Genomic DNA, 23,776 nt, shown 5'->3' on the forward strand with positions numbered 1-23,776 from the left:
TGATTTTCGTGGTTGGCCGTCGCTGTGGTTTTACGTACAGAACAGTGTATTATGTCTTTGCTTTCAACTTGTTATATAACTTTTCGATCTAGTATGCTTCAGTGTATATTTTTTATATCACGGCTAAAAATTCTCGTGTATACACCAGAACATACTAGAATTCTCGATATCCTACTGCAAGAAACAAGTATTCTGTACAGCTCTGCTATACTTCTAATTACATGCCGGACGAAGCTAAAACATCCCTACAGCATACACGCACTCATGGAATTTGCGAAGAAATGCTCACGAACCACCTCTTTTGGCGGGGCGGAGCTGCTTCCGATGAGGGTCCTTAGAATTGGCGGGGGACCGCTGTAAACAGTTTGATGCAACTTCCTCACATGAAGATGCTTGTCCAGAACCATCAACTCCATCAATTTTCGACAACTCTGTAAGAAATTTGAAAGTTTTAACATTAGCATTGCTGAACTGAAAGGGAAGAGTGGGCATAATATATCGGTAGATAAACTTGTCATGCAAGGGACTGTGGGTTGGCATACCTGCGGATTCAGTACATCCATCTTCCGGATAATTTCATCCTACAACGTAAGAAATGATGAGAAATAAGCGAGAATCAGAGCCAACAGGGACATGAAGTAGGGAAACATTGTTTTTTTCCTGCTATAAACAGAGTTTTATAGTTCCTGGGAGTGAAAGTACCTCCAACATCCCTGGATTTTGCATCACAATCCCAAGAAGGCGCCGTTTGAGTCCCTTGTCGAAAATCTTGTTAATTTTCTGTTCACCATTCATCCACGGCAGTGTTGGCGCACACATTTTGTCTTCCATACAACCTTCAGGCACACTGCCAGTTTGTTCTACATGATTATTTCCACTGACGTGTTTTTTGCCACTAGAAGCACCGTCATCTTTCAACAGATTTACAGACTTCGACGTAGAAGATGTCAGATATACAGACACCATGATTCCTGGGTAACCTTTTTCTCGGCGGGAAAGATTATCACTTGAGTATTTTAGTCTTTTAGAGTTCAAAGATTCAGCGCTTCCAGTTTTCCGTTTTGAACTTCTCAAATCTTCAGCCTCTCCCACTCCATCTGGAATGTGTGGTGAAATCGACAGTTGGCCTGAAGAAACTAGAGCAAACAAATGAAAAAAGTCCCCACATTTTAAATCTGTAGACAGATGAATCCCCCCTTCTGTAAGATCTTTCTCTCTTTCACGGAGCCAACGAGCCAATTTGGCAGCTCTCTTTCCAGAATCAGTAGGAAACGGTGACCTAAAAATGTTAGAGAAAAACTGAGGTGAGAGGGATAGAGGTTGACTGTCAGTACCCCCAACCTGCCAAATAAAAGTTCATCAGGGAGGAAATATATATAAAACTTACGAATTATATGAACAGGAGAATGCAATTAAATGGTCAATCCAAAAATCAACAGAAACTAAGACATACCACAATTTTGTTATCTCTTAGGTAGTCGAGAGCTGCTAAAAGATCATGCTCTGAGTAACGCTGTTGGATTTCTGCAGGCAGATTTTGCTCTCCTCGTGCTGTTATGGTACTCAAGAAGACAAGTTTAAATAGCTCTACAGCCAAAGATTTGTAGATTGGTGCACTAACAACTCCTTCATGCAAAAGTTTAAAGAAATTCTGATGAAGGTGTTGAACACATCGTTGTGCAGAAATTCCTCTGCTATCATTCTGAATTTCATCGCTCGGAACTGATGGTACAATCAATTCAGATCCCTGCGGGTCCTGCAGGTGAAAATGTATTTCAGCAAAAAGCTAGATTGGCCAAATATAGGCATATACTAGGATAAAAAAGGAAGAAAGCATACAAATACGTAACAACATTTGACAAGCTGTTTATGCATGTAAAATTCGAGGTGTAGGGGTTCGGTACTTACATATTCTTCAGAATTTGTACTATGGTCTGACCCTGCCTCACACGTAGATCCATCTCTTTTGGTGGCATCCATTTTAGTCATCCTGTGGTGAAGTATCTCATCAAGGCTTTTTCTAATATTCTTATCATCAAAATCATCCCACAGTTTTTCCCGAAAACCTGTCCTTTGATTACGGTCACTGATGTTGGAACAATTCTTGTTATAACCTTCCTCTGCTGAACCTTGGAAAAGTTGTCTGCAATCGGATATGTTAAGTGACCCATTCTGGGTTTTTAGCAAGAGCATAGCATATCTTTCACTGAGCATGTTACAGAGCTTCATCAGAGCTTTTCTAAATTTTCCATTACTGTTCTTCAGATATGACATTCTTCTTTTGCAGGTACTAGGAGGTGCTGGAAGGTCAGGAAGTGAAGCCCAATTTATCTGGTGATGATATTTCGCCCCAAGAGTTGCGCACCATCTTGCATATTGAATAACCAATTGCCTAAAGGAACGATATCAACATCAGTGAAATGCAAATAGGGAAAAACTAATTGTTACATGGAGGGACAAAAGGGATCCTATCTCTGATGGATTATTCTCATGGTAATGATATTTACATATTTTCTTTTCTTACCTATCAGCCTCTTCCATGAAAACCTGAATTGACGTGATGGCTTCAACTTTGAAAAATCGCACATACTCAAGATCGAATGACACCCCTCAGTATCTTTTGTTCCAGATTCCTGGTCAGTTTCTTGATGACCATCCATCTGGAACGCATGCAAATGTGCGTCATGCTCACCTGGAAAAGTGAACAAGAGATTTCTTCCTTCCATGAATGTTTTGACAGTAACAGGTAATTTGTCAAGCATCTGCTCTTCCAGCCTTCCAGTTACCCCTTCAACTTCTGTGAACTCTACTGAGCTTGCTTTAGAAGATCTATTCCTTTTCCAGGAAGCATGTTCACTTTTTTGAGATTGAAGTCCTGCCCCTTTATCCTGGATCCATTAAGATGGTGGCACTTATCATAAACATGATTAATTGGACGAATGTTTGCATATATTGAATGAGTAACAAACATAAAGATAACGAATATTAATAAGATGACCAGAAAATTCTTCAAGGCAAGGGATGAGGACAAGAAACTGTACCTGTTCGAGCATGCTTTCTTCCTTTCTGGCACTGTCCACTGTCAAAGTCAGATGTGGATTCAAGACAGAAAGTGGTGTATCTGATGCGGCATCATGTGTTTCCGTTTCTGTAATCCAGGACAGAGATGCATATGCTTAGATTCATTACACCAAGGAGATCCACTGGGAAGGGTCAGCTCAGTAATCTCTAATTTTTCGTATTTACAAGTTAGCAGTATCACCTGTCAAAGTTGATTGAATTTGATCTGTCCTATCAAGAGTATCTACATAGCTAACATAAGGTGTTGTTGTTGTTGTTGTTGTTGTGTTGTCATTTTCTGATTGATTAAGGAATACCTTGGCTGATTTGAAATTGCATTTCCCTCGTTCCCAAACTCGATATTCATTGACTTTTTTGTTTCGTTCTTTCCTCTTAATCATCCCAAACCTAGAGCACATACTTTCAATCCACTTATCACTCTCTTTCCTGCCAATTCCAAGCCTCTTGGAAATCTGTTTATAGCAAAACCGAAAAATATTAAGGGAAAATTGGTTTTATGTATTAGTAGTTGAAATGAAACTTATACTAAATGGCAGGAATTATACCACACAGAGCAGGCTCTAATGGAACACTGCTAATACATTTACCCGAACAAAGAGTAACACACAATGCACTCACATTAGACATAATAATACCCTCTGATCCTGCAGCATTAATCAATTCTTGAATTTGATGCTCAATCGGAAGTTCCGCAAGCAGATGAGCAGTTTGATATTTCTTCACGATTTTCACCTGCCCAAGATTTTTTGGCTCGAGACTCTTCGGACAAAACTTTTTCAGCAAAACAAGGTATTGCTCAACCTGTCCAAATTGCAAAAGCGATATTAAGTCATTACCAACAAACACAAGCAGCTTCCAATCCAAGAGACTGTTCAAATAAAAGAATGAAGAACCACAATATAGAACATGTACACCAGAGAACCGATGTTTGGTTAAAAAGATTATTGGGAAACCTTCTCATTTACTTGAGCCTCAAACTTTTTCACAATATGAGCAGCTTCCAATCTGCAACAAATCTGGAAGAATAATATGCAGGGAACAATACAATTCAAATAAAACATCAGTTTAACTTGTAAAATTGCTAGTCCAGAGATTAATAACAGTGTATATAGTTAATCCAATTTCACCTTCCTCCACGCTCTATTTCCTGAACGTGTTCCGCTGTAACCAAGCTCTTTCTTGAGATCCGAAACAAGAACCTTTGACAACAAAGTAACATAAACAAATTCAACATAAACTGTAAAAAGAACTACTTTGACATATCTACCAAAACTTTTATGAAACCTGACCTTGCCATTGGATTCTTTGAGCTTATCGCAGACTGCCTTCGTTGCTGATAAATAGTCATTTACAAGCACATTATCTTTAACCCCATTTCCCGAAAATCCATCTCCACTTGCAGGGATTTCTTTTGCATTCCCAAAACTCTCTGTATTCTGTTCTACCTTTGTGATCTCAACTTCTTGTTGAGAGCCCAAATCATTTGCATAGCGATGTAAGTATATCAAATTGGTACTCACGCTCAAATTATTGCTCGAGTGGCCTTCGTCACCAGGAATTTTTTTCCTCACCAATGCAGGTCGCTTCGCAATTAACCCTTGACATTCAAGCTTTCTCACTTTGTAGAAATAGTTTTCGCCTTGAATGCCCAATTCCTTGGAAAGTTGACTTTGTGTAATTCCATCCCTTCTACAAGTACCCAAATTCACAATAAAGTAAACCATAAGACAACCTAATTATCCTACCAAATCATTATCTCACAGCCACACCGAAAAATAGCAATCTCTCGACACTTTTCTGAGAGAGAGAGAGAGAGAGAGAGAGAGAGAGGGAAACTATATGCACCATGTTAATTAGTCTAACAACAAAAACATCTCTTGCTTGAGTACCAAGTTTTCTTGGCTCACATTGCAATTCACTAACATCTTATGCTAAGCAACGTAAAATCGGATAAGTACACATTTATTAGGAAAAACCAAACTTCTAACTTTATAATGGTCACCACTTGCTTGCCTGAAAATTCCGATGATGGACGAGAAATCCGTTCAAACAAAGCACGTTACATTCAACTCACCAATGACGATCAATTATATACTTTTCGATGTTAATTACTCAATATTTTAACTTAATTACTTAGCTTGCTTCCCTCACATTGTACTTAGGCGATATTCAAATCAATCGAAACCATGAAATCACACATATACACACACAACCACATCATCAATTTCACAAATACAAAACACGAACAATTAAAAATAAACTGGAAAGTTAGATTCTGTATTTTGAGAGGAGAGGTTGATACCTAGCGGTGGCAACTCTTTCAAGGGTTCGGCGTTGATACGAACACATGTTTTCGACGGAGGATTGGGCAATGTAGAGGCCCAGGAAGCTGTCCCTGAGACATTGATCGGCGACGAGCTTCAGGTCGAGTTTCTCGGCGTCTTGGAAGGACTGGATTGAAGAATCCGCTGGGCTGTAGTACCGGGGATTTTGCTTCTGGTTCAGGAATTTGAGGGTCGGGACTGACCGGAGCTCCGCCCATAAGGTTTGTTTGAACCCATGATCAGAAAAATTGGAGGATGAAAGAGAGGACTCGAGTCTGGACCAGAGGGTTGATATCGCGAGACCGTTTCGGCCTTCCAAGCAGATTTCTTCTAACGACGCGTTTAAAATCGAGTCCATGGCGGCGGTGGCGACGGCGGAGTGGACGACTGAGAGGGAAGAGGAAGGGGGAAGCGCGCGCAATCTACTGTGTTGATCAACTTTTTTTCTTTTTGTAGTTTGTAGTTTTAATCTAACACGTGCGCATAATTTTTTTATTTTATTTTTCAAAACCGCACAATTAATCCGGCCCAAAACAGGTGGGCCTGCCCAAAACATTGGGCCTTTTCCCACAAATCAAATATCTTGTAAAAGCCCGCCAAAAACGCTTGCCGCGGACGCTGCGGAGAAAGAGGACGACTCCGACCGACCAACTCCAGCCACCACCGGAACCAAACCCACCCTGGTCTGACAACACCCCACCCTCTCTCTACTCTCTCTCTCTCTCTCTCTCTCTCTCTCTCTCTCCAAGATTTTGACGAATTCTCTGCTATTGGTTTTGATATTCTGCAGGTTCGGAGGCTCGATTCCGCTCTTGGCTAGGAGAAAAAGGAACCCACTGACGCAAGTGATGGTTCAGCAGCAGAAGCTTCACTGGTTAATAGAAAGAGGGGAAGGAAGTCAAGTGAAGAGGTGGGAGGTGGGGACTCAACTGGGTCCGAGAAAATGAAAGCCACCGAAAAGTTTCGGGGCATGAGCGTGAAGCAATTGCGTGAAGAAGCTGCTATTCGTCGAGTTTCGGCAACTGGGTCGAAAAAATAACTGCTGGAGAGGCTTTCTGAACATTCAATTGACATTCCTCTAGGTCAAGGTTTGAGCTTTCGCATTCTGTGTTTGGTTGCCAAGAAATATTTTGTAGGAAATGGCTAGTAATTGATGTTTATCTGAGTGGAGATTTGTAACGACCCGTCCCAAAAAATTACGGTTTTTATAATTTTAAATGTGAAATTACAAAAATGCCCTTCGTGGCAAAGTCGTTGACTTTTGTTGACCGCCTTGTCGTGTCACGTAAGATCCGTTTTCTTGGCGTATTCTCACAATACTCGTCGCTACAAACATGTGGGCGCAAACATAACGTAATTTGGAGTTATAACGAAGGAGTTATTAACGAATGAAGTTGAGGGCAAAATGGTCAATTGATCATTTTTTGGAAGACTTCAGATTGTTGGAGCAAAATCTAGGAAGCCACGTGTTTGGCTGAGATGGAAAATAAAGGAGAAAAATAAGGGAGGCTAATGCCCAATCGGGGAGAGAAAGGAAAGACAGGGACCAATTAGAAAGCAAAGAAACGAGATAAAGGAGAAAAGTGAGAGGCACTCAACCAAGACCCCTTTTCCTTGACCCGTTTCCAAACCGTGACCCGTTTCAAACCCAGTACCCTGTGTGAGATTCCGCCATTTCCTTTGGCGATTTTCTGACGAATTTCACCGGGCCATCACTGTAAACTTCTCACCGACTATTCTTCTTTAATTTTCCACTCCAATTTTGGGATTTGGCCTCGTTTCATGGTGTACAACGACGACAACCTCGTGAGTCCCTAGGTCGCGATCCGTCATTTTTTATTGCAATCTCGTTGATATCCACCACCATTAGACTCTTCTTGAGCTCAAGAACAAAGCCTAAACAAATTTGGAGGCGGCAAAGTAGCAGAGAAGAAGAATTTAAAATTCACCATTTTTAGGGTTTCGGGCGGGTTCGAGGGAAATTGGGGCTTTTACCGGCCAAAATGGGCTTAGTCACATGTATGAAACTTGCTCCACTCATCGAGATCTTCATTCCTATAAAATTTGGGAATTTTTGGAGTTATTCGATTTTTCAGCTAGTTGGGGCGGCCGGCTACCATGTGCCGCACACGGGGGAAAAACCCGAGGTCCCTCATTAGGTTTTCTGACATGCCGAATCCAAATTCGCCGTCTGTTTTCCCAAATTCTATTGTTTAGTTATAGTTTTACTAAAAGGTCTCTAATTGTGTTTAGGCGCGTTGGTGGGAAACGACGTCATCCTCTCTAGTTCGAGCAGTTCTCGGGCAATAAAATCTGTGAGTGGACCCCTTCTTAACTTATATATTTTTATAAAATACTAGCCTAGCATGCATTGCATATTCCATGATTTGAATATGTTTTATATTATGCATTATGAACTTTTATAATCATGGTTTACGAAATAGTTTGATTTATCAAAATTACGTTTTATTAAAGGTTATGAAATATCGGATTTGCAATTATGGATTTCTATGGATTTATTGTGGTTATGAAGATGGTTTGAGTTAGAAAGTTATATGATTTATGAGATGATGCTTTGAGCATTTGAACTCCAAGATTTAATATGATTTTTTTAGACATGTTTTTGGTACTTATCTAGTGGGTTATCATACGGCACATCCGCACACCACGGGTATATATATCTATGGCCATAGGACACAGATGATGGAAGAGTAAGATATCATATATTATATATCCCTAGCTTCACTGCCGAAAGCAGTGTCGAACAGCTTCACTAGCCACAACTAGTGTCAGTGTGGATGTATGTTATTTTATACAGCTTCACCTTCGAGTGATGGACAAGTTATACAGTTTCACCTTCGGGTGATGAACAAATTATTCAACTTACCTTCGGGTGATGGACAAGTTATTCAACTTCACCTTCGGGTGATGGACAGGTATTGCCTTTGGGCCACTATGATACCCCTAGTTGAGTACATAACGGATACGATTTACGATGTTTCACACAAGTTTTTCATGGCATGCTAGGGTTTTTCATAAAACCTATATGTAATATTATATATGTGTTTTCAAAATAGGGGGTTATTATGTTCAAAAATAAAATGTTTTCCTATTATTAGTACTAATATTATATTCTTTGGTCGACTCACCTTTTCTATTTTGCGCCCCCTCAGGAGTTAGGATTGAGGCACACGATCCCGGCATCAGGGCACTTCGGTTTAGGTATCCTCGAGTCTTCTCGGTGTAAGTGTCATTTCCTTGTTCTTATCTTTTTATAGTCATTCTTTCATATTATTCTTAGTTTGTTGTATGCTCTGATATCCTTCAGTGCATTGCGTACCATTAAGATCAAGATTTATACGAGAGACCAGAAAAATATTTGTGGATTAAAATTTGAATTTCCCCAACCCCTGATCTGCTACACTCGAAGGGCGCCCAACAGGATACTTTTGAGGGACTGCACTTCACATGTATGTGCTTCCCTTTTTCGCACTAAGTGTTCTAAACACTTCTTAACTATGTTTTATTTAGGTTTCGCTGGGCGACATGGCTGAGCTTGTAAGTGCTAATTAAGTACGACGCTGACAAGTTACCAGTAGGAAAACTAAGGTTTGCGTCTCTGTTTTCTTTATTGGACCCTCCCATCTATTGCTGATAAGTAATAACTAAACTGTTAAGTGATAAAACTTCTTGTATTCACTTACGCTTTTGATATTTTGCATTGAAAGTTTATCTTCCTTTCCTTATCAACTTTGTATATTTCTTGATCGAGAAGTTTGTCTGCATTGTGTGTGGCAGAATTGACCTTCGACGAAAGCTTGTTACATTATTCCATTTTTACGAAACTAAAACGCGTATTGCATTACTTAATTTGGCATGTAACATAACACTGCAGCACTAAAGGAGTTGGGGGAACTGAACCAGATTTTTCAGAAGCTCAGTTGCTAGATGATGGCGTCGTGGTTCCTCTAGGAAAGCCGAAAGAGAATACAAGCCGCCCGAAGGTAGAAATATATACATCATTTTTCAGAACTTGTTTGGATGTGAATTTGATTTGGAACTGTTAAACGAGGCAGGCAGCTTCATTGTAAATTGATCTTGTTTATGTGCTCCATGCAGGGTTCATTACTGTACAATGAGTACATAGTTTACAATGTGGAACAGATTAGGATGCGCTACGTTGTTCAAGTGAAATTCAATTTCAAGATATGATTAGCATCTGGATGTATAGAGCAGGATGCGATTAGTGTTGTAGTCATGTACATTTTACCTTCATTTATTTATCTGTGTCTTTGGTGAGAATGTTGTTAACTTTTATGATTTGGTGATGGACTCGACTTGTCTTCTCCATTTTCTCTTGCAAATTACAGTTCGATGCGTGTATATATTACTCATGAAAAACATGAAAAAATAAAAATAAAAAATTTATGAAAAAATAAAAAATTCTTGCAATATTTTCCTAATATTTTTACTTTTCTAAATGTTTGTTTGCTACCCACCCATGGTGGGACGCCTTATTAACCTAAGTAGCTTAGAACATACTTAAAGTGACTTCACAGATGCAGTGAAGAGATTTCAAACATCATGAAAAATGTTAGGGTTCAACTATAAAACAAATTGGTAATATGAAGCTCTTATCAATGTGAGTTTCATTCTCAACACACCCCCATTACATGACGAATTTTCAAGCCTAACACATAGACAACATAAATCGAGATGATGTGGAATACGTGTGACCGTTGGGCTTCGCACAAGAGACAACCTGCTCTGGTACCATGAAGAAAGTTGAGATTCCATCATAATAACCAATTGGCAATATGAAGAGTACTCCAACTTCTTATAAGCTCATGCAAAGGCCATCCTTTCATCAATGTGAGATTCATTCTCAACACACTATGCCTCACTTGACCAAGGCTTCATCACCCATCAATCATTTTAATGCCCTGCTTAGTTACAAGCCTACGTTACTAGGCTTGACTACTTTTCTAAATCTGAAATCCAGTAAATATTAGCATAATTTCTTCTATGCAATTTTAACAAAGTTGAATGATGTATCAGTAGACCAATAGTTAGTCGGTAATTGATATTAATGTTAAGGCAAAGAAATGGATAAAGAAATAAGGAAATCCCAATAAAGATGCACCTACCCACCACCACAAGTACATTTTGTTTTGTTTTGTTTTTTGTTTTTGGTAACCTTCAAGACAAAGATGCCGAAACGTACAAAAAAAAAGCCTACAACGAGACAAACACATTAACTAATCAGGATTTGGATCCTGTTCTGAGTTTAGAAGGCTGAGCTTCCTGAGCAAAGCACACAGACCGTTAAATTTTGTTCCAACAGCTATAAACAAGCAAAAAATTGAGCAGTGCAGGAGGGTTCAACAGTGAAGACCCACCTATCCACCACCACAAGTACATTTTGTATTGTTGTTCTTTCAAGTGTCAGTTAAACATATCCATCAAGTATGGTGGAAAAAATTGAACTTTACGGGGAAGGAAGGAAAGGAAAGGAAGCATGATTGAGTTTTACATTCAATACCCCGGCAATACGAATCCGGATTCTTTCTTGATCCTTTTGTGAGGATCATAAAGATTCGTAAATTGTGTCGTCTTTTAATTTTTTTGGTTCTTTATATATAAACTCTTATTTTCTAGAAAAAAATACACATACTATCAAACATCCAAATAAAACCCAAATTTAAAAAACACTATCAAGTAGGAAAGTAATTGACCTATTATTACAAAATATTTACAACTAGTGCCACAATATTCAAATCAAATCCATAAATGTTATTACTCACCTTAATTATAATGCACAAATAATTATTGGACATACTATTATATACAAGTTCAAAGTATATTGTACTACTATAAGTTCAACATATATACAATATTATATTTCTTTATTTATATAATACGATACACACATATGTAATAACAAAATGCTTGATGTATGTAAAAATTCAGGCAAAATAATTTACCTCCAAAAAATTAATGTTATTTGATTCAAATAGTGCACCTAATTAACACTCATATGTAAAATACATGTGAAAGTTTACCTACATAATAGAGCAAATCCAATATATGCAAAATACATGCAAAATAATTGACCTACATGATAAAGCAAACCCAACACATGCAAAATAATTTACCTACATAATAAAACATTATTATTTTATACAATAATAATTTACCTATTATTTGTACATATAATAATAAAATGTGCCCAATATAAAGATGACATTGATACATACAAAATAAAATACCTACAAAATAAAGGAATGTTATCTGATTCAAAATTCATTTACTTACAAAACAAAGCAATGTTATTTGATTAAAATTAATTTACCTAGTATTTGTACATAAATCTTATAATAATAAAATGTGCCAAATATATATATATATATATATATGTAATAGTACATAGAAAATAAATTGCCTACAAATGAAGGAATGTTATTTGATTCAATATTAATTTACCTACAAAATATAAGTTATTTGCTAATAAAAAATGTACATATAGGTAAATTAATTAGTATAATATTTTTTTATTGACCTTATTAAGCATGTATTATTACATATATTAGGTATGTTTTATTGTTATTATATATTAGGCAATGAATTTATACTTTTTTTTAAAGAACTTTAACGAAAAGCTCACAATACTGTTCACTTTAACAAAAAACCACATTTTTATACAAAAAAAAGTCAATCATGTTACCATTCACTTTACCCTTTATTTTTTTCTTATCGTTAAAACTCAAAGTTTTCAATCTATTATTATTATTATTATTATTTGCATATCAATAATTCTCCCTTACAATCCGTATGGAATTAATTGTGTACATCAAACATTAAAATATGGGTAGTTTAGGCATCCAAAAAAATTTAAATGTGTAAAGTCAAATATAATTAATAAATTTGCTAATGTTGGGTTTTATTTGCAGAAAATTGAGTTTCAGGAGCTAAAGACATATTTTTAGTAATTTTTTTATTTAAAATTGATCACAAATAGTATATGACGGAATCTAAACGCCTAATGTACGATGAAATAATACGATTTACAGATCTCCAGGATCTTCATAAAGAGAATCTGAAAAAAATCTTGTTGGCTCCAATACATACATGAGTGTGCGACCAAATAATGCATTTACTACATACACCCCACCACAAGTACTTTTTGTATCGTCATTGGTACCTTTAGCTTTAAATAAATTTGGAATTCCAATTTTTTATGGGCATCTTCTTGCAGAGAGTTCTACACTGTCATTCCTCATGACTTTGGATTTTAAAAAAAAAAAATTTAACGAAAAACTTCCAATATTATTTATTTTAACGAAAATTTATATTTTTACACTAAAATGTCAATCATGATACTATTCATTTTACCCTTTATTTTGTCCTTATCATTAAAACTTAAAAATTTCAAGTTATTTTCATTAATTTTTCTTTTAAAAAAAAATATCAGTACACCAATTAAAGAAATAAGGAAATCCCAATTAAGATGCACCTACCCACCACCACAAGTACATTTTGTTTTTGTAATTTTTTTTTTTTTTTTTTTTTTTTTTTTTTTTTTTTTTTTTTTGGTAAACTCGAAGGTAACTCCGCCTATGTCTTACATGGCCGGTCCCAAGCCCGGATAAAGGAGGAGGGGGAGGGCGTCAGGTAGTCGACAGCCGGCACTCCATGATCACGTCGAATCCTTATGAAAATGAATCCAGAACAAAATCGCGCTAAAGCTAGGGCGTCACCCGTAAGTGGCGCGCTGTGTGGCCTGAGCACAGTGATAAGTGAGCAAGGGTCGCTGTATCTCCATCGGCACCCGGATGCAGTGTTAAATGAGCAAGGGGGCCATAGAAACTTCTTTTCGAACGACTCCACTCAAAGTTGTTTGGGAGCATATGCTCCTATCAACTTTACCCGGGACACACAAAAGAAGTACTTTGATCCTATTAGACGGGGGAGGGTGAAGAAGCTAGGACAGAAGGGTAGAGTTCAAGAGAGCAAAATGCGTTTAGGAACGTGGAATATAGGAACCTTAACGGGAAAATCTATGGAAGTAGTGGAAGTTATGGTGAGGAGAAGGATAAATATTATGTGCCTACAAGAAACTAAGTGGGTTGGTAGTAAGGCAAAGGATCTAGAAAACTCAGGGTTTAAACTTTGGTATTCGGGCACAAATAGAACGAGAAACGGTGTTGGCATCATCGTGGACAAGACCTTGGTACAAGATGTTGTAGATGTCAAGAGGGTAGGAGATAGAATCATGGCAATCAAGATTGTAATAGGACAAGAACTTATCAATGTGATTAGTGCGTACGCACCTCAAGTAGGGTTGGATACGAGTTCGAAGGAGAAATTTTGGGAAGATCTTGGAGACTTGGTGCAAGGAATTGCTCAGACGGAGAAGTTATTTATAGGAGGAGATTTAAATGGACACGTGGGCAGGGAGACAGGCAACTATGGAGGTTTTCATGGTGGCCATGGTTTTGGGGAGAGAAATGAGGATGGGGAAGCTATCTTGGATTTTGCAATGGCATATGATCTCTTCTTAGCCAACACCTTCTTTAAGAAGAGAGAAGAACATGTGATCACCTACAAGAGTGGGTCGTCAAAAACACAAATAGATTTTCTTCTAATGAGGAAAGGGGATCGTATAACTTGTAAGGATTGCAAAGTTATACCAGGAGAGAGCGTGGCTAATCAACATCGCTTGTTGGTGATGGATGTACATATCAAAAGAGTAAGACAAAAGAACAAGACTTGGAAGTGCCCAAGGACTAGATGGTGGAATCTAAAAGAAGAAAAACAAGCAATTTTCAAAGAGAAGGTAATCACCCAATGTGTGTGGGATAGAGAGGGGGAAGCTAGCCAAATGTGGGATTCCATGGCTAGTTGTATCCGAAAAGTAGCAAAAGAGGTATTAGGAGAGTCCAAGGGCTTTGCCCCACACCAAAAGGAATCTTGGTGGTGGAATGAGGAGGTACAAACAAAGGTGAAGGCTAAGAAGGAATGTTGTAAAGCCTTATACAAGGAGAGGACTGATGAAAATGGTGAAAGGTATAGAAAAGCGAAGCAAGAGGCGAAGAAAGCTGTCAGAGAAGCTAAGTTAGCGGCTTACGACGATATGTATAAACGACTAGATACCAAAGAAGGAGAGTTGGATATCTATAAACTATCTAGAGCAAGGGAAAAGAAGACAAGGGACCTAAACCAAGTGAGGTGCATCAAGGATGAGGATGGAAAGGTTCTTGCTACAGAGAACGCGGTTAAAGACAGATGGAGAGGTTATTTTCATAATCTTTTCAATGAAGGACATGAAATGAGTGCTTCTTTAGGGGAGTTGAGTAACTCAGAAGAGTGTAGAAACTACTCCTTTTATCGTCGAATCCGGAAGGAAGAAGTGGTTGTAGCTTTGAAGAAGATGAAGCATAAAAAAGCAATAGGCCCAGACGATATACCAATCGAAGTGTGGAAACTTTTGGGAGAGACAGGTATAACATGGCTCACTGACCTTTTCAATAGGATTTTGAAAACGAAGAAGATGCCAAATGAGTGGCGAATGAGCACTTTGGTGCCTATCTACAAGAATAAGGGCGACGTACAAAATTGCATGAACTATAGGGGTATTAAGCTAATGAGTCATACAATGAAGCTCTGGGAGAGAGTCATTGAGCATAGATTGAGGCAAGAGACACGGGTTTCGGACAACCAATTCGGGTTCATGCCAGGGCGCTCAACCATGGAAGCAATCTATCTCTTACGAAGATTGATGGAAAGATATAGAGATGGGAAAAAGGATTTACACATGGTCTTTATAGATTTGGAAAAAGCGTATGATAGGGTCCCAAGAGACATTCTTTGGAGGATTTTAGAGAAGAAAGGAGTACGAGTAGCATATATCCAAGCTATAAAGGATATGTATGAAGGAGCAAAGACTGCCGTAAGAACTCATGAAGGACAAACCGAAAGCTTTCCCATAACTGTAGGATTACATCAAGGCTCATCCTTAAGTCCTTACCTTTTTGCGTTGGTAATGGATGAGTTAACACGACATATTCAAGATGATATTCCTTGGTGTATGCTTTTCGCAGACGATATAGTGTTGATAGATGAAACTCAGGAAGGGGTAAATGCAAAGCTTAACCTTTGGAGAGAAGTGTTGGAATCTAAAGGTCTTCGCCTAAGCCGATCAAAGACAGAATATATGGAGTGCAAGTTCAGTGCAAATGGAGGCCAAAACGAGTTAGGGGTGAGGATCGGAGATCAAGAAATACCAAAGAGCGACCGTTTTCGTTACCTAGGATCTATCTTGCAAAAGAACGGAGAATTAGATGGAGATCTCAACCATAGAATACAAGCTGGATGGATGAAGTGGAAGAGTGCATCCGGCGTGTTGTGTGACCGCCGTATGCCACTGAAGCTCAAGGGAAAATTTTATAGGACGGCAATAAGGCCGGCGATGCTGTATGGCACAGAATGTTGGGCGGTGAAACATCAACACGTACACAAAATGGGTGTAGCGGAGATGAGGATGCTTCGTTGGATGTGTGGGCACACGAGAAAGGATAAGATTAGGAATGAGGATATCCGGGGTAAAGTAGGAGTAGCCGAAATTGAAGGAAAGATGAGAGAAAATCGGTTACGGTGGTTTGGACATGTGCAAAGAAGGCCTACTGATGTTCCGATTAGAAGATGCGACTATGGGACAGAGGTTCAGGGCCGAAGGGGTAGAGGAAGACCTAGGAAAACTTTGGAAGAGACTCTAAGAAAAGACTTAGAGTACTTGGATCTAACGAAGGACATGACACAGGATCGAGCACAATGGCGTTCTAAGATTCATATAGCCGATCCCACTCAGTGACTTGGATTTTCCAAGTCTCCAACCGAGAAGTTTTCCTCATTCGGGAAATTAAGAGAACACTACCCCAACCTACATGCTCCACTCAGAAAGCTTCAACATACAAGCTTTAACAAAAGAAAATTCAAAGAACTTAGCGAAGAAGGCTTTGGTGTATTTAACACAATACGTTGAAATGAAGGAAAGCTTATTTATTGATATCCCCGATAAGCTACAAATATGTACATATACATGAGTCAAAATAAGCACATAAGAGGGAGCCTTCACAAAGGTTGCTTAGGAGAAGTCTCAGCAGTCGGTAGAGCCCCAGAAAGAGAAGGCACCGGAGGGGTATCATTTGGAGCCTCAGTACTGGACAGAACCCTAGAAGGAGGAGGCATCAGAGGTTGATCATTTGGAGCTTCATTACGCGGTACAGCCCCAGAAGACGAAGGCAATAAATGCCTTTGGAACAAACCCACAAATCTCTGATGATCAAGTAAAACCTGACCATCAGTTTCCTTCATCTGGTCAAGCTTCCTCTTCATGTTTGTAGCATAGTCATGTGCGAGCCGGTGCAACTGTTTATTCTCATGCTTGAGCCCTCTAATCTCCTGTTTGAGACTCATCACTTCAGCCGCCAATGATTCAACTTGGCGGGTTCGAGCAAATAGGCGTTGGGCCATATTAGACACAGAACCTGCACACTGAACACTGAGAGCCAGCGAATCCTTAACAGCTAACTCATCAGACCGTTTGGAAAGTAGTCTGTTATCTTTGGGAGTGAGAAGGTTCCTGGCCACCACCGCAGCGGTCATATCATTCTTCATCACGGAATCCCCAACGGTAAGAGGACCAGTAGGGGAGACGAAGGATGGGCGCCATATGTTGTCTGGAGAAGGCGGGGCTGCCTCTTCAACAAGGTTCAAGTCAAAACGACGGTCGGAGGGGCCAGACATTTTCAAAGGTGTTGAAGAGAGAAGAGGTCGGACAAATCAAGATCTTAGAAGTGCAAGAATGAAGCTTCTACTGGTGGAGATTTAAGTGTGCTTTGGAACTTAATGCCAGCCCCTATAAAAATCTGCACTTGACGAAGCTTCAGAAATCGAAGAGGCGCCTGCTCAGAAATCGAAGAGGCGTTTGCTTTCTCAAAAGCTGGGCTGCTTAGAGATCACGAGGGTTGATCTCAGAAATCGAAGAGGCGTTTGCTTTCTCAAAAGTTGGGCTGCTCAAAGACCACGAAGGCCAATCTCAAAAATCGAAGAGGCGCTCGCTTTCTCAAAAGCTGGGCTCCCTAGAGACCACGAGGGCCGATATCAGAAATCGAAGAGGCACCTACTTTTCCAACCTTTTCCAGCCTTGTCAGCACCTGTCACACGCACACTCAGTTTTGCGGAAATTATGGGCATTCTGTCAAAGACTTCTGGGGAAGTAGAAAACACATGAATCTTACTGTTCAATCACCCACTTCCTACACGCAACAATAGCTCATGGGTACCACAGATAACTTTGCCAAAGTTCTCTGCCAAAGTTGAGCACGTGAAGCTTGCAGCTCCCACTACATCGCTCTGACCAAGAAGGGTAAAAGAATAGCAAAGAAACAGCACTAACAAAGTTTAGACCCATAAATTTTGAAGGTCTAGCTACCATATTATTACCCACAAGGGTAAAGGAACAGTACCACTGCTGGATAATTGGAAAGTCCCTGTGTGTCAACCTCTGTGCTTCGTGGCAAGGTAGACTAGCAAACATGCCCAACCTTTACTCACATTCGAGAAAACACTCCCAATAAGATTGCTTGCTCCAAAATCGAAGAGGCACCGTCCTCCGAATCTCGAGAGCCAGACTCCCAACATGACTACTTTCTTAAAAATCGAAGAGAGGGTAAAGGAACAGTACCATTGCTGGATAATTGGAAAGTCCCTGTGTGTCAACCTCTGTGCTTCGTGGCAAGGTAGACTAGCAAACATGCCCAACCTTTACTCACATTCGAGAAAACACTCCCAACAAGATTGCTTGCTCCAAAATCGAAGAGGCACCGCCCTCCGAATCTCGAGAGCCAGACTCCCAACATGATTACTTTCTCAAAAATCGAAGAGACACTGCTCCCCGAATCTCGAGAGCCAGACCCCCAGCATGATTGCTTTCTCAAAAATCGATGAGGCATCGTTCTCCGAATCAATCGAAGAGGCGCTCGCTTTCTCAAAAGCTGGGCTGCTCAGAGACCACGAGGGCCGATCTCAGAAATCGAAGAGGCACCTACTTTTCTAGCCTTGTCAACACCTGTCACACGCACACTCAGCTTTGCAGAAATTATGGGCATTCTGTCGAAGACTTCTGTTGAAGTAGAAAGCACATGAATCTTACTGTTCAATCACCCACTTCCCACACGCAACAATAGCTCATGGGTACCACAAATAACTTTGCCAAAGTTCTCTGCCAAAGTTGAGCACGTGAAGCTTGCAGCTCCCACTACATCGCTTTGACCAAGAAAGGTAAAAGAATAGCAAAGAAACAGCACTAACAAAAGTTTAGACACATAAATTTTGAAGGTCTAGCTACCATATTATTACCCACAACTGTAAAGGAACAGTACCACTGCTGGATAATTGGAAAGTCCCGGTGTGTCAACCTCTGTGCTTCGTGGCAAGGTAGACTAGCAAACATGCCCAACCTTTACTCACATTCGAGAAAACACTCCCAATAAGATTGCTTGCTCCAAAATCGAAGAGGCACCGTCCTCCGAATCTCGAGAGCCAGACTCCCAACATGACTACTTTCTCAAAATCGAAGAGAGGGTAAAGGAACAGTACCATTGCTGGATAATTGGAAAGTCCCTGTGTGTCAACCTTTGTGCTTCGTGGCAAGGTAGACTAGCAAACATGCCCAACCTTTACTCACATTCGAGACAACACTCCCAACAAGATTGCTTGCTCCAAAATCGAAGAGGCACCACCCTCCGAATCTCGAGAGCCAGACTCCCAACATGATTACTTCCTCAAAAATCGAAGAGACACTGCTCTCCGAATCTCGAGAGTCATACCCCCAGCATGATTGCTTTCTCAAAAATCGAAGAGGCATCGTTCTCCGAATCTCGAGAGCCAGATACCACAGACCACTTTTTCAAAGTGCTCTGACAGAGTTAAAACATGTGAAACTGGCAGCTCCCACTACCGTGCTATGACCAAGCAGGGTAAAGGAATAGCATTACTACTTGTTGTTAGGGAGACTCCTATATATGTCGACCTCCATCCCCAACGGACAGGCAGACCTGCAAAAATGCTCAACCCTTCATCATATCTGAGAGGGCACTCCCAACGAAGCCTTTCGAAATATTCAGCTTTCTTTCCCCCCGATAATACCTCTGCAAACAAGCTATACTAGAGCAAGAATATCTCATATCATCAGGGTTAAAAGCAAGAGTATCCCATATCATGCTTTTTCCCTGTCTTTTCTTTTGGCCTTGTTTTTACCTGCAAGACAAGGAGAAAGAGAGCAATTAGTCAGCACTTGGAATCAAGCTTCCAGCCAGGAACTGACTGCCTGGAACCCCTTACCTGATTACTTACCTGGCATTGCTCTCGAGTACTCATCTTCAACATCTTATGTTTCCAGGGAAGATTCCGCATCTGCTTGAGGAACAGATAGGGCAAGTGCGAAGGATACAAGGAAGCATGTGGAGACAAGCGTAACAGCACACGTGCCGATACATTCATTACTCTGTCAAAAGCAAAAGTATCCCATATCAGCAGGGTGGAACGTACTCTAGATTTGATGGACTTGTTTTGACCCTCAAATTCTTCAGTCGGCCTTATACTCTGGAGGAAACCAGAAAACCCTCCAGCTCAGTTCAAGAATAAGCCTGTGGAAAGTTACTTCTTCAAAAGCAAAAGTATCTCATATCATCTCTTCTCATTTTTCTTCTCTTTATCCTTCATGCTGCTGCAAGATGGGGAGAAGGTGAACAATCAGTCGGAGCTCTGATTGCTTACCTTGTCTGTCACCTCTTTCAGCAGACCCCCTAGCTCGGCGACTTGGGGGACTCCTACTACATGGTTTGTATCGCGCTTGACCAAGCCTGAAACTACAAGTAAGCTTCAAGTGAAATTGATACATTACCTTGTGCATCTCCACCAGTTAAAGATACCACCCCTGGATGGAGGAAGAGTACTTCCAGAGAAGATGCCACATCTACCTATGAGACAGATAAGGCAAGTCAAGACGACACCACACTCCGATACTTAGAAGTTTCGTGATTACGAGATCATTCTCCCACAATATTTCCTAATGTCATTTGTACTAAATCATTCACTTGTACTCACTAAATGAGAGCTTGAACCTATGTACTTGTGTAAACCCTTCACAATTAATGAGAACTCTTCTATTCCGTGGACGTAGCCAATCTGGGTGAACCACGTACATCTTGTGTTTGCTTTCCTATCTCTATCCATTTATATACTTATCCACACTAATGACTGGAGCAATCTAGCGAAGATCACAAAAAGCGATCGTTTTCGCTACCTAGGATCTATCTTGCAAGAGAACGGAGAATTAGATGGAGATCTCAACCATAGAATACGAGCTGGATGGAAAGAGTGCATCCGGCGTGTTGTGTGACCGTCGTAGGCCACTGAAGCTCAAGGGAAAATTTTATAGGACGGCAATAAGGCTAGCGATGTTGTATGGCACAGAATGTTGGGTGGTGAAGCATCAACACGTACACAAAATGGGTGTAGCGGAGATGAGGATGCTTCGTGGGATGTGTGGGCACACGAGAAAGGATAAGATTGGGAATGAGGATATCCGAGGTAAAGTAGGAGTAGCCGAAATTGTAGGAAAGATGAGAGAAAATCGGCTCCGGTGATTTTGAACATGTGCAAAGAAGGCCGACTGACGCTCCGGTTAGAAGATGTGACTACGGGACAGAGGTTCAGGGCCGAAGGGGTAGAGGAAGACCTAGGACAACTTTGGAAGAGACTCTAAGAAAAGACTTAGAGTACTTGGATCTAACGGAGGACATGACACAAAACCGAGCGCAATGGCGTTCTAGGATTCATATAGCCGACCCCACTTAGTGGGAAAAGGCTTTGTTGTTGTTGTTGTTGTTGGTAAACTCGAAGGTAAAGATGGCAGAACGTACAAAAAAAAGCCTACAATGAGACAAACACATTAGCTAAGCAAGCAAAAAACTGAGCAGTGCCGTAGGGACGTACATACCCACCACCACAAGTACTTTTTGTATCGTCATTGGTACCCTTAGCTTTAAATAAATTTGGAATTCCGATTTTTTATGGGCATCCTCTGGCAGAGAGTTCTATACTGTCATTCCTCATGACTTTGGATTAAAAAAAATGCGTGAGTTATCTCTCTCTCTCTCTCTCTCTGATTGTAAATGAAGGCATATAATTGGTTTGGAAATATGAGTAATGCAGGTAACTTTGTGATTGGTACTCCTCAGAAGTTGAAACACAAGTTAGAAATGGCAATTCTTTTTGTAAATTGTTTCTTGTATATGTGGGTATAGTTTGGCTAAAAACTTCCAAAACTTAAATCAAATGTTATATTCCTTCAAATAAGTACCGTGCCACCTATCAGTGCTATTTGTGTGTGACGATTCTCATTAACTCTTCTCTACGTGAAGGTTGAAGCACTGGATGAAATTGAGGTTGCAACAAAATTGTTGAAGGATGACACAGGAACGCAGGTAAATCTCTTTTCATCTTATGCTTCATAGTTCACTTGCGGACTTGCCCTTATGTCTTAGTATCTATCCTTCCTGCTAATGTATGTTTCTGCCATTATTATAGGGAGATCCCTTGTATTCCAGTTACCAACGCCTCCATTGTGAGTTGACACCGATTGGTGTTGATTCTCGTGAATTTGATATGGTATCTGTGAGTTATAAGCAATGGAAATTTGAATATAAACAAAATTAAGCTAATAATTTATCTGCTTAGTTTTGATCTTTTTTCCTTATATTGCTGCTGTCAGATTGCAAAATATTTGCATAATACTCACGCAAAAACACATTCAAGTTACACTGTTGATATCGTTCAAATATTCCGCACATCAAAAGAGGGTGAAGTTGAACGCTTCAGAAGGTTAGGTTGATCTACGAGAGGCTTTTCATAAAATGTTTCATCCATCAATTGCTGATAAGTAATAAATAAACTGTTTAAGTGATGAAACTTCTTCTTGTCAATTACGCTTTTGATATTTTGTGTTGAAAGTTTGTCTTCCTTTCCTTATAAACTTTGTATATTTCTTGATTGAGAAGTTTGTCTGCGTTATGTGTGAGAGAATTGGCCTTCGACGAAAGCTTGTTACATTATTCCATTTTTACGAAACTAAAACGCGTATTGCATTACTTAATTTGGCATGTAACATAACACTGCAGCACTAAAGGAGTTGGGGGAACTGAACCAGATTTTTCAGAAGCTCAGTTGCTAGATGATGGCGTCGTGGTTCCTCTAGGAAAGCCGAAAGAGAATACAAGCCGCCCGAAGGTAGAAATACATCATTTTTCAGAACTTGTTTGGATGTGAATTTGATTTGGAACTGTTAAACGAGGCAGGCAGCTTCATTGTAAATTGATCTTGTTTATGTGCTCCATGCAGGGTTCATTACTGTACAATGAGTACATAGTTTACAATGTGGAACAGATTAGGATGCGCTACGTTGTTCAAGTGAATTTCAATTTCAAGATATGATTAGCATCTGGATGTATAGAACAAGATGAGATTAGTGTTGTAGTCATGTACATTTTACCTTTATTTATTTATCTTTGATTTTGGTGAGAATGTTGTTAACATTATGATTTGGTGATGGACTCGACTTGTCTTCTCCATTTTTCTCTTGCAAATTACATTTCGATGCGCGCATATATTACTCATGAAAAACACGAAAAAATAAAAATTTATGCACATGTGTTGTATTTTGATTGGCAAAAAAAGTAGGAATGCTTAATTTCAGTGGAAGTAAAAAATGATCTTCCTAGTATTTTTACTTTTCCAAATGTTTGTTGCCCACCCTGGGTGGGACACCCTATTAACCGAAATAGCTTAGGACATACTTAAAGTGACTTCACAACAGTAGCAAATAGATTTCAAACATCATGAAAAAAGTTAGGGTTTCATCATAAAACAAAATTGGCAATATGAGGCTCTCATCAATGTGGAATTCATTCTCAACACATCCCGGTTACATGTGGCGAATTTTCAAGCCTAACACGTGAACAACACAAATCGAGATGATGTGGAACACGTGTGATTGTTGGACTTTGCACGAGGAACAACCTGCTCTGGTACCATGAAGAAAGTTGAGATTCCACCATAATAACCGATTAGCAATATGGAGAGTAGCACAACCTCTTATAAGCTCATGCAAAAGCCCTCATTTCATCAATATGAGATTCATTCTCAACACATCATATCTCACTTGACCAAGGCTTCATCACCCATCAATCACTTTAATGTCCTGTTTAGTTACAAGCTCATGTTACCAGGCTCGACTACTTTTCTAAATC

At 39.7% G+C, this 23,776-nt stretch overlaps 2 protein-coding genes across 5 annotated transcripts; one reads left to right on the plus strand and one right to left on the minus strand.

Annotated features, from left to right (window-relative positions):
- Positions 1-152: 152 nt before the first annotated feature.
- On the minus strand, positions 153-6,012 carry LOC103449266 (uncharacterized). 3 transcript variants are annotated; one of them, XM_029089263.2, is made up of 13 exons: positions 5,384-5,839; positions 4,371-4,770; positions 4,209-4,259; positions 4,035-4,097; positions 3,700-3,882; positions 3,263-3,533; positions 3,042-3,148; positions 2,525-2,888; positions 1,909-2,392; positions 1,454-1,756; positions 703-1,341; positions 543-581; positions 153-431 (listed from the first exon to the last, which is right to left on the minus strand). In XM_029089263.2, exons 8-13 carry the CDS (start codon positions 2,539-2,541, stop codon positions 246-248), a joined length of 1,668 nt encoding a protein of 555 aa, XP_028945096.2. In that variant the 5' UTR covers positions 2,542-2,888; positions 3,042-3,148; positions 3,263-3,533; positions 3,700-3,882; positions 4,035-4,097; positions 4,209-4,259; positions 4,371-4,770; positions 5,384-5,839; the 3' UTR covers positions 153-245. The 3 variants fall into 3 exon arrangements, with proteins under 3 accessions (XP_028945096.2, XP_070664215.1, XP_017190960.3); XM_070808114.1 differs by lacking the exons at positions 153-431; positions 543-581; positions 703-1,341; positions 1,454-1,756 and having other exon boundaries at positions 2,245-2,392; positions 5,384-6,012; XM_017335471.3 differs by lacking the exons at positions 153-431; positions 543-581; positions 703-1,341; positions 1,454-1,756 and having other exon boundaries at positions 2,245-2,392; positions 4,209-4,280; positions 5,384-6,012.
- A 15,550-nt stretch (positions 6,013-21,562) lies between these two features.
- Positions 21,563-23,113, plus strand: LOC103449173 (poly [ADP-ribose] polymerase 2-like). Of its 2 annotated transcripts, none has more exons than XM_070808234.1 (6): positions 21,563-21,683; positions 21,893-21,955; positions 22,059-22,145; positions 22,243-22,352; positions 22,649-22,757; positions 22,869-23,113. In XM_070808234.1, the coding sequence occupies exons 1-6, from the start codon at positions 21,678-21,680 to the stop codon at positions 22,959-22,961; spliced, it is 468 nt and encodes a 155-aa protein (XP_070664335.1). In that variant the 5' UTR covers positions 21,563-21,677; the 3' UTR covers positions 22,962-23,113. The 2 variants fall into 2 exon arrangements, with proteins under 2 accessions (XP_070664335.1, XP_070664336.1); XM_070808235.1 differs by having other exon boundaries at positions 22,059-22,139.
- Positions 23,114-23,776: the final 663 nt, after the last annotated feature.

Source organism: Malus domestica, chromosome 11, assembly GCF_042453785.1.
Source record: "Malus domestica chromosome 11, GDT2T_hap1".
NCBI lineage: Eukaryota > Viridiplantae > Streptophyta > Magnoliopsida > Rosales > Rosaceae > Malus > Malus domestica.

Coding starts and splice junctions, on each gene's coding strand:
- LOC103449173 (XM_070808234.1), top strand. Junction 21,956..22,058: donor AGGATGACACAGGAACGCAG/GTAAATCTCTTT, acceptor CCATTATTATAG/GGAGATCCCTTGTATTCCAG. Junction 22,758..22,868: donor AGAATACAAGCCGCCCGAAG/GTAGAAATACAT, acceptor TGCTCCATGCAG/GGTTCATTACTGTACAATGA.
- LOC103449266 (XM_017335471.3), bottom strand. CDS start 5,961: ATGTTTTGGGCAGGCCCACCTGTTTTGGGCCGGATTAATTGTGCGGTT. Junction 4,098..4,208: donor GAAATAGAGCGTGGAGGAAG/GTGAAATTGGAT, acceptor TTATTCTTCCAG/ATTTGTTGCAGATTGGAAGC. Junction 2,393..2,524: donor TTCATGGAAGAGGCTGATAG/GTAAGAAAAGAA, acceptor TCGTTCCTTTAG/GCAATTGGTTATTCAATATG.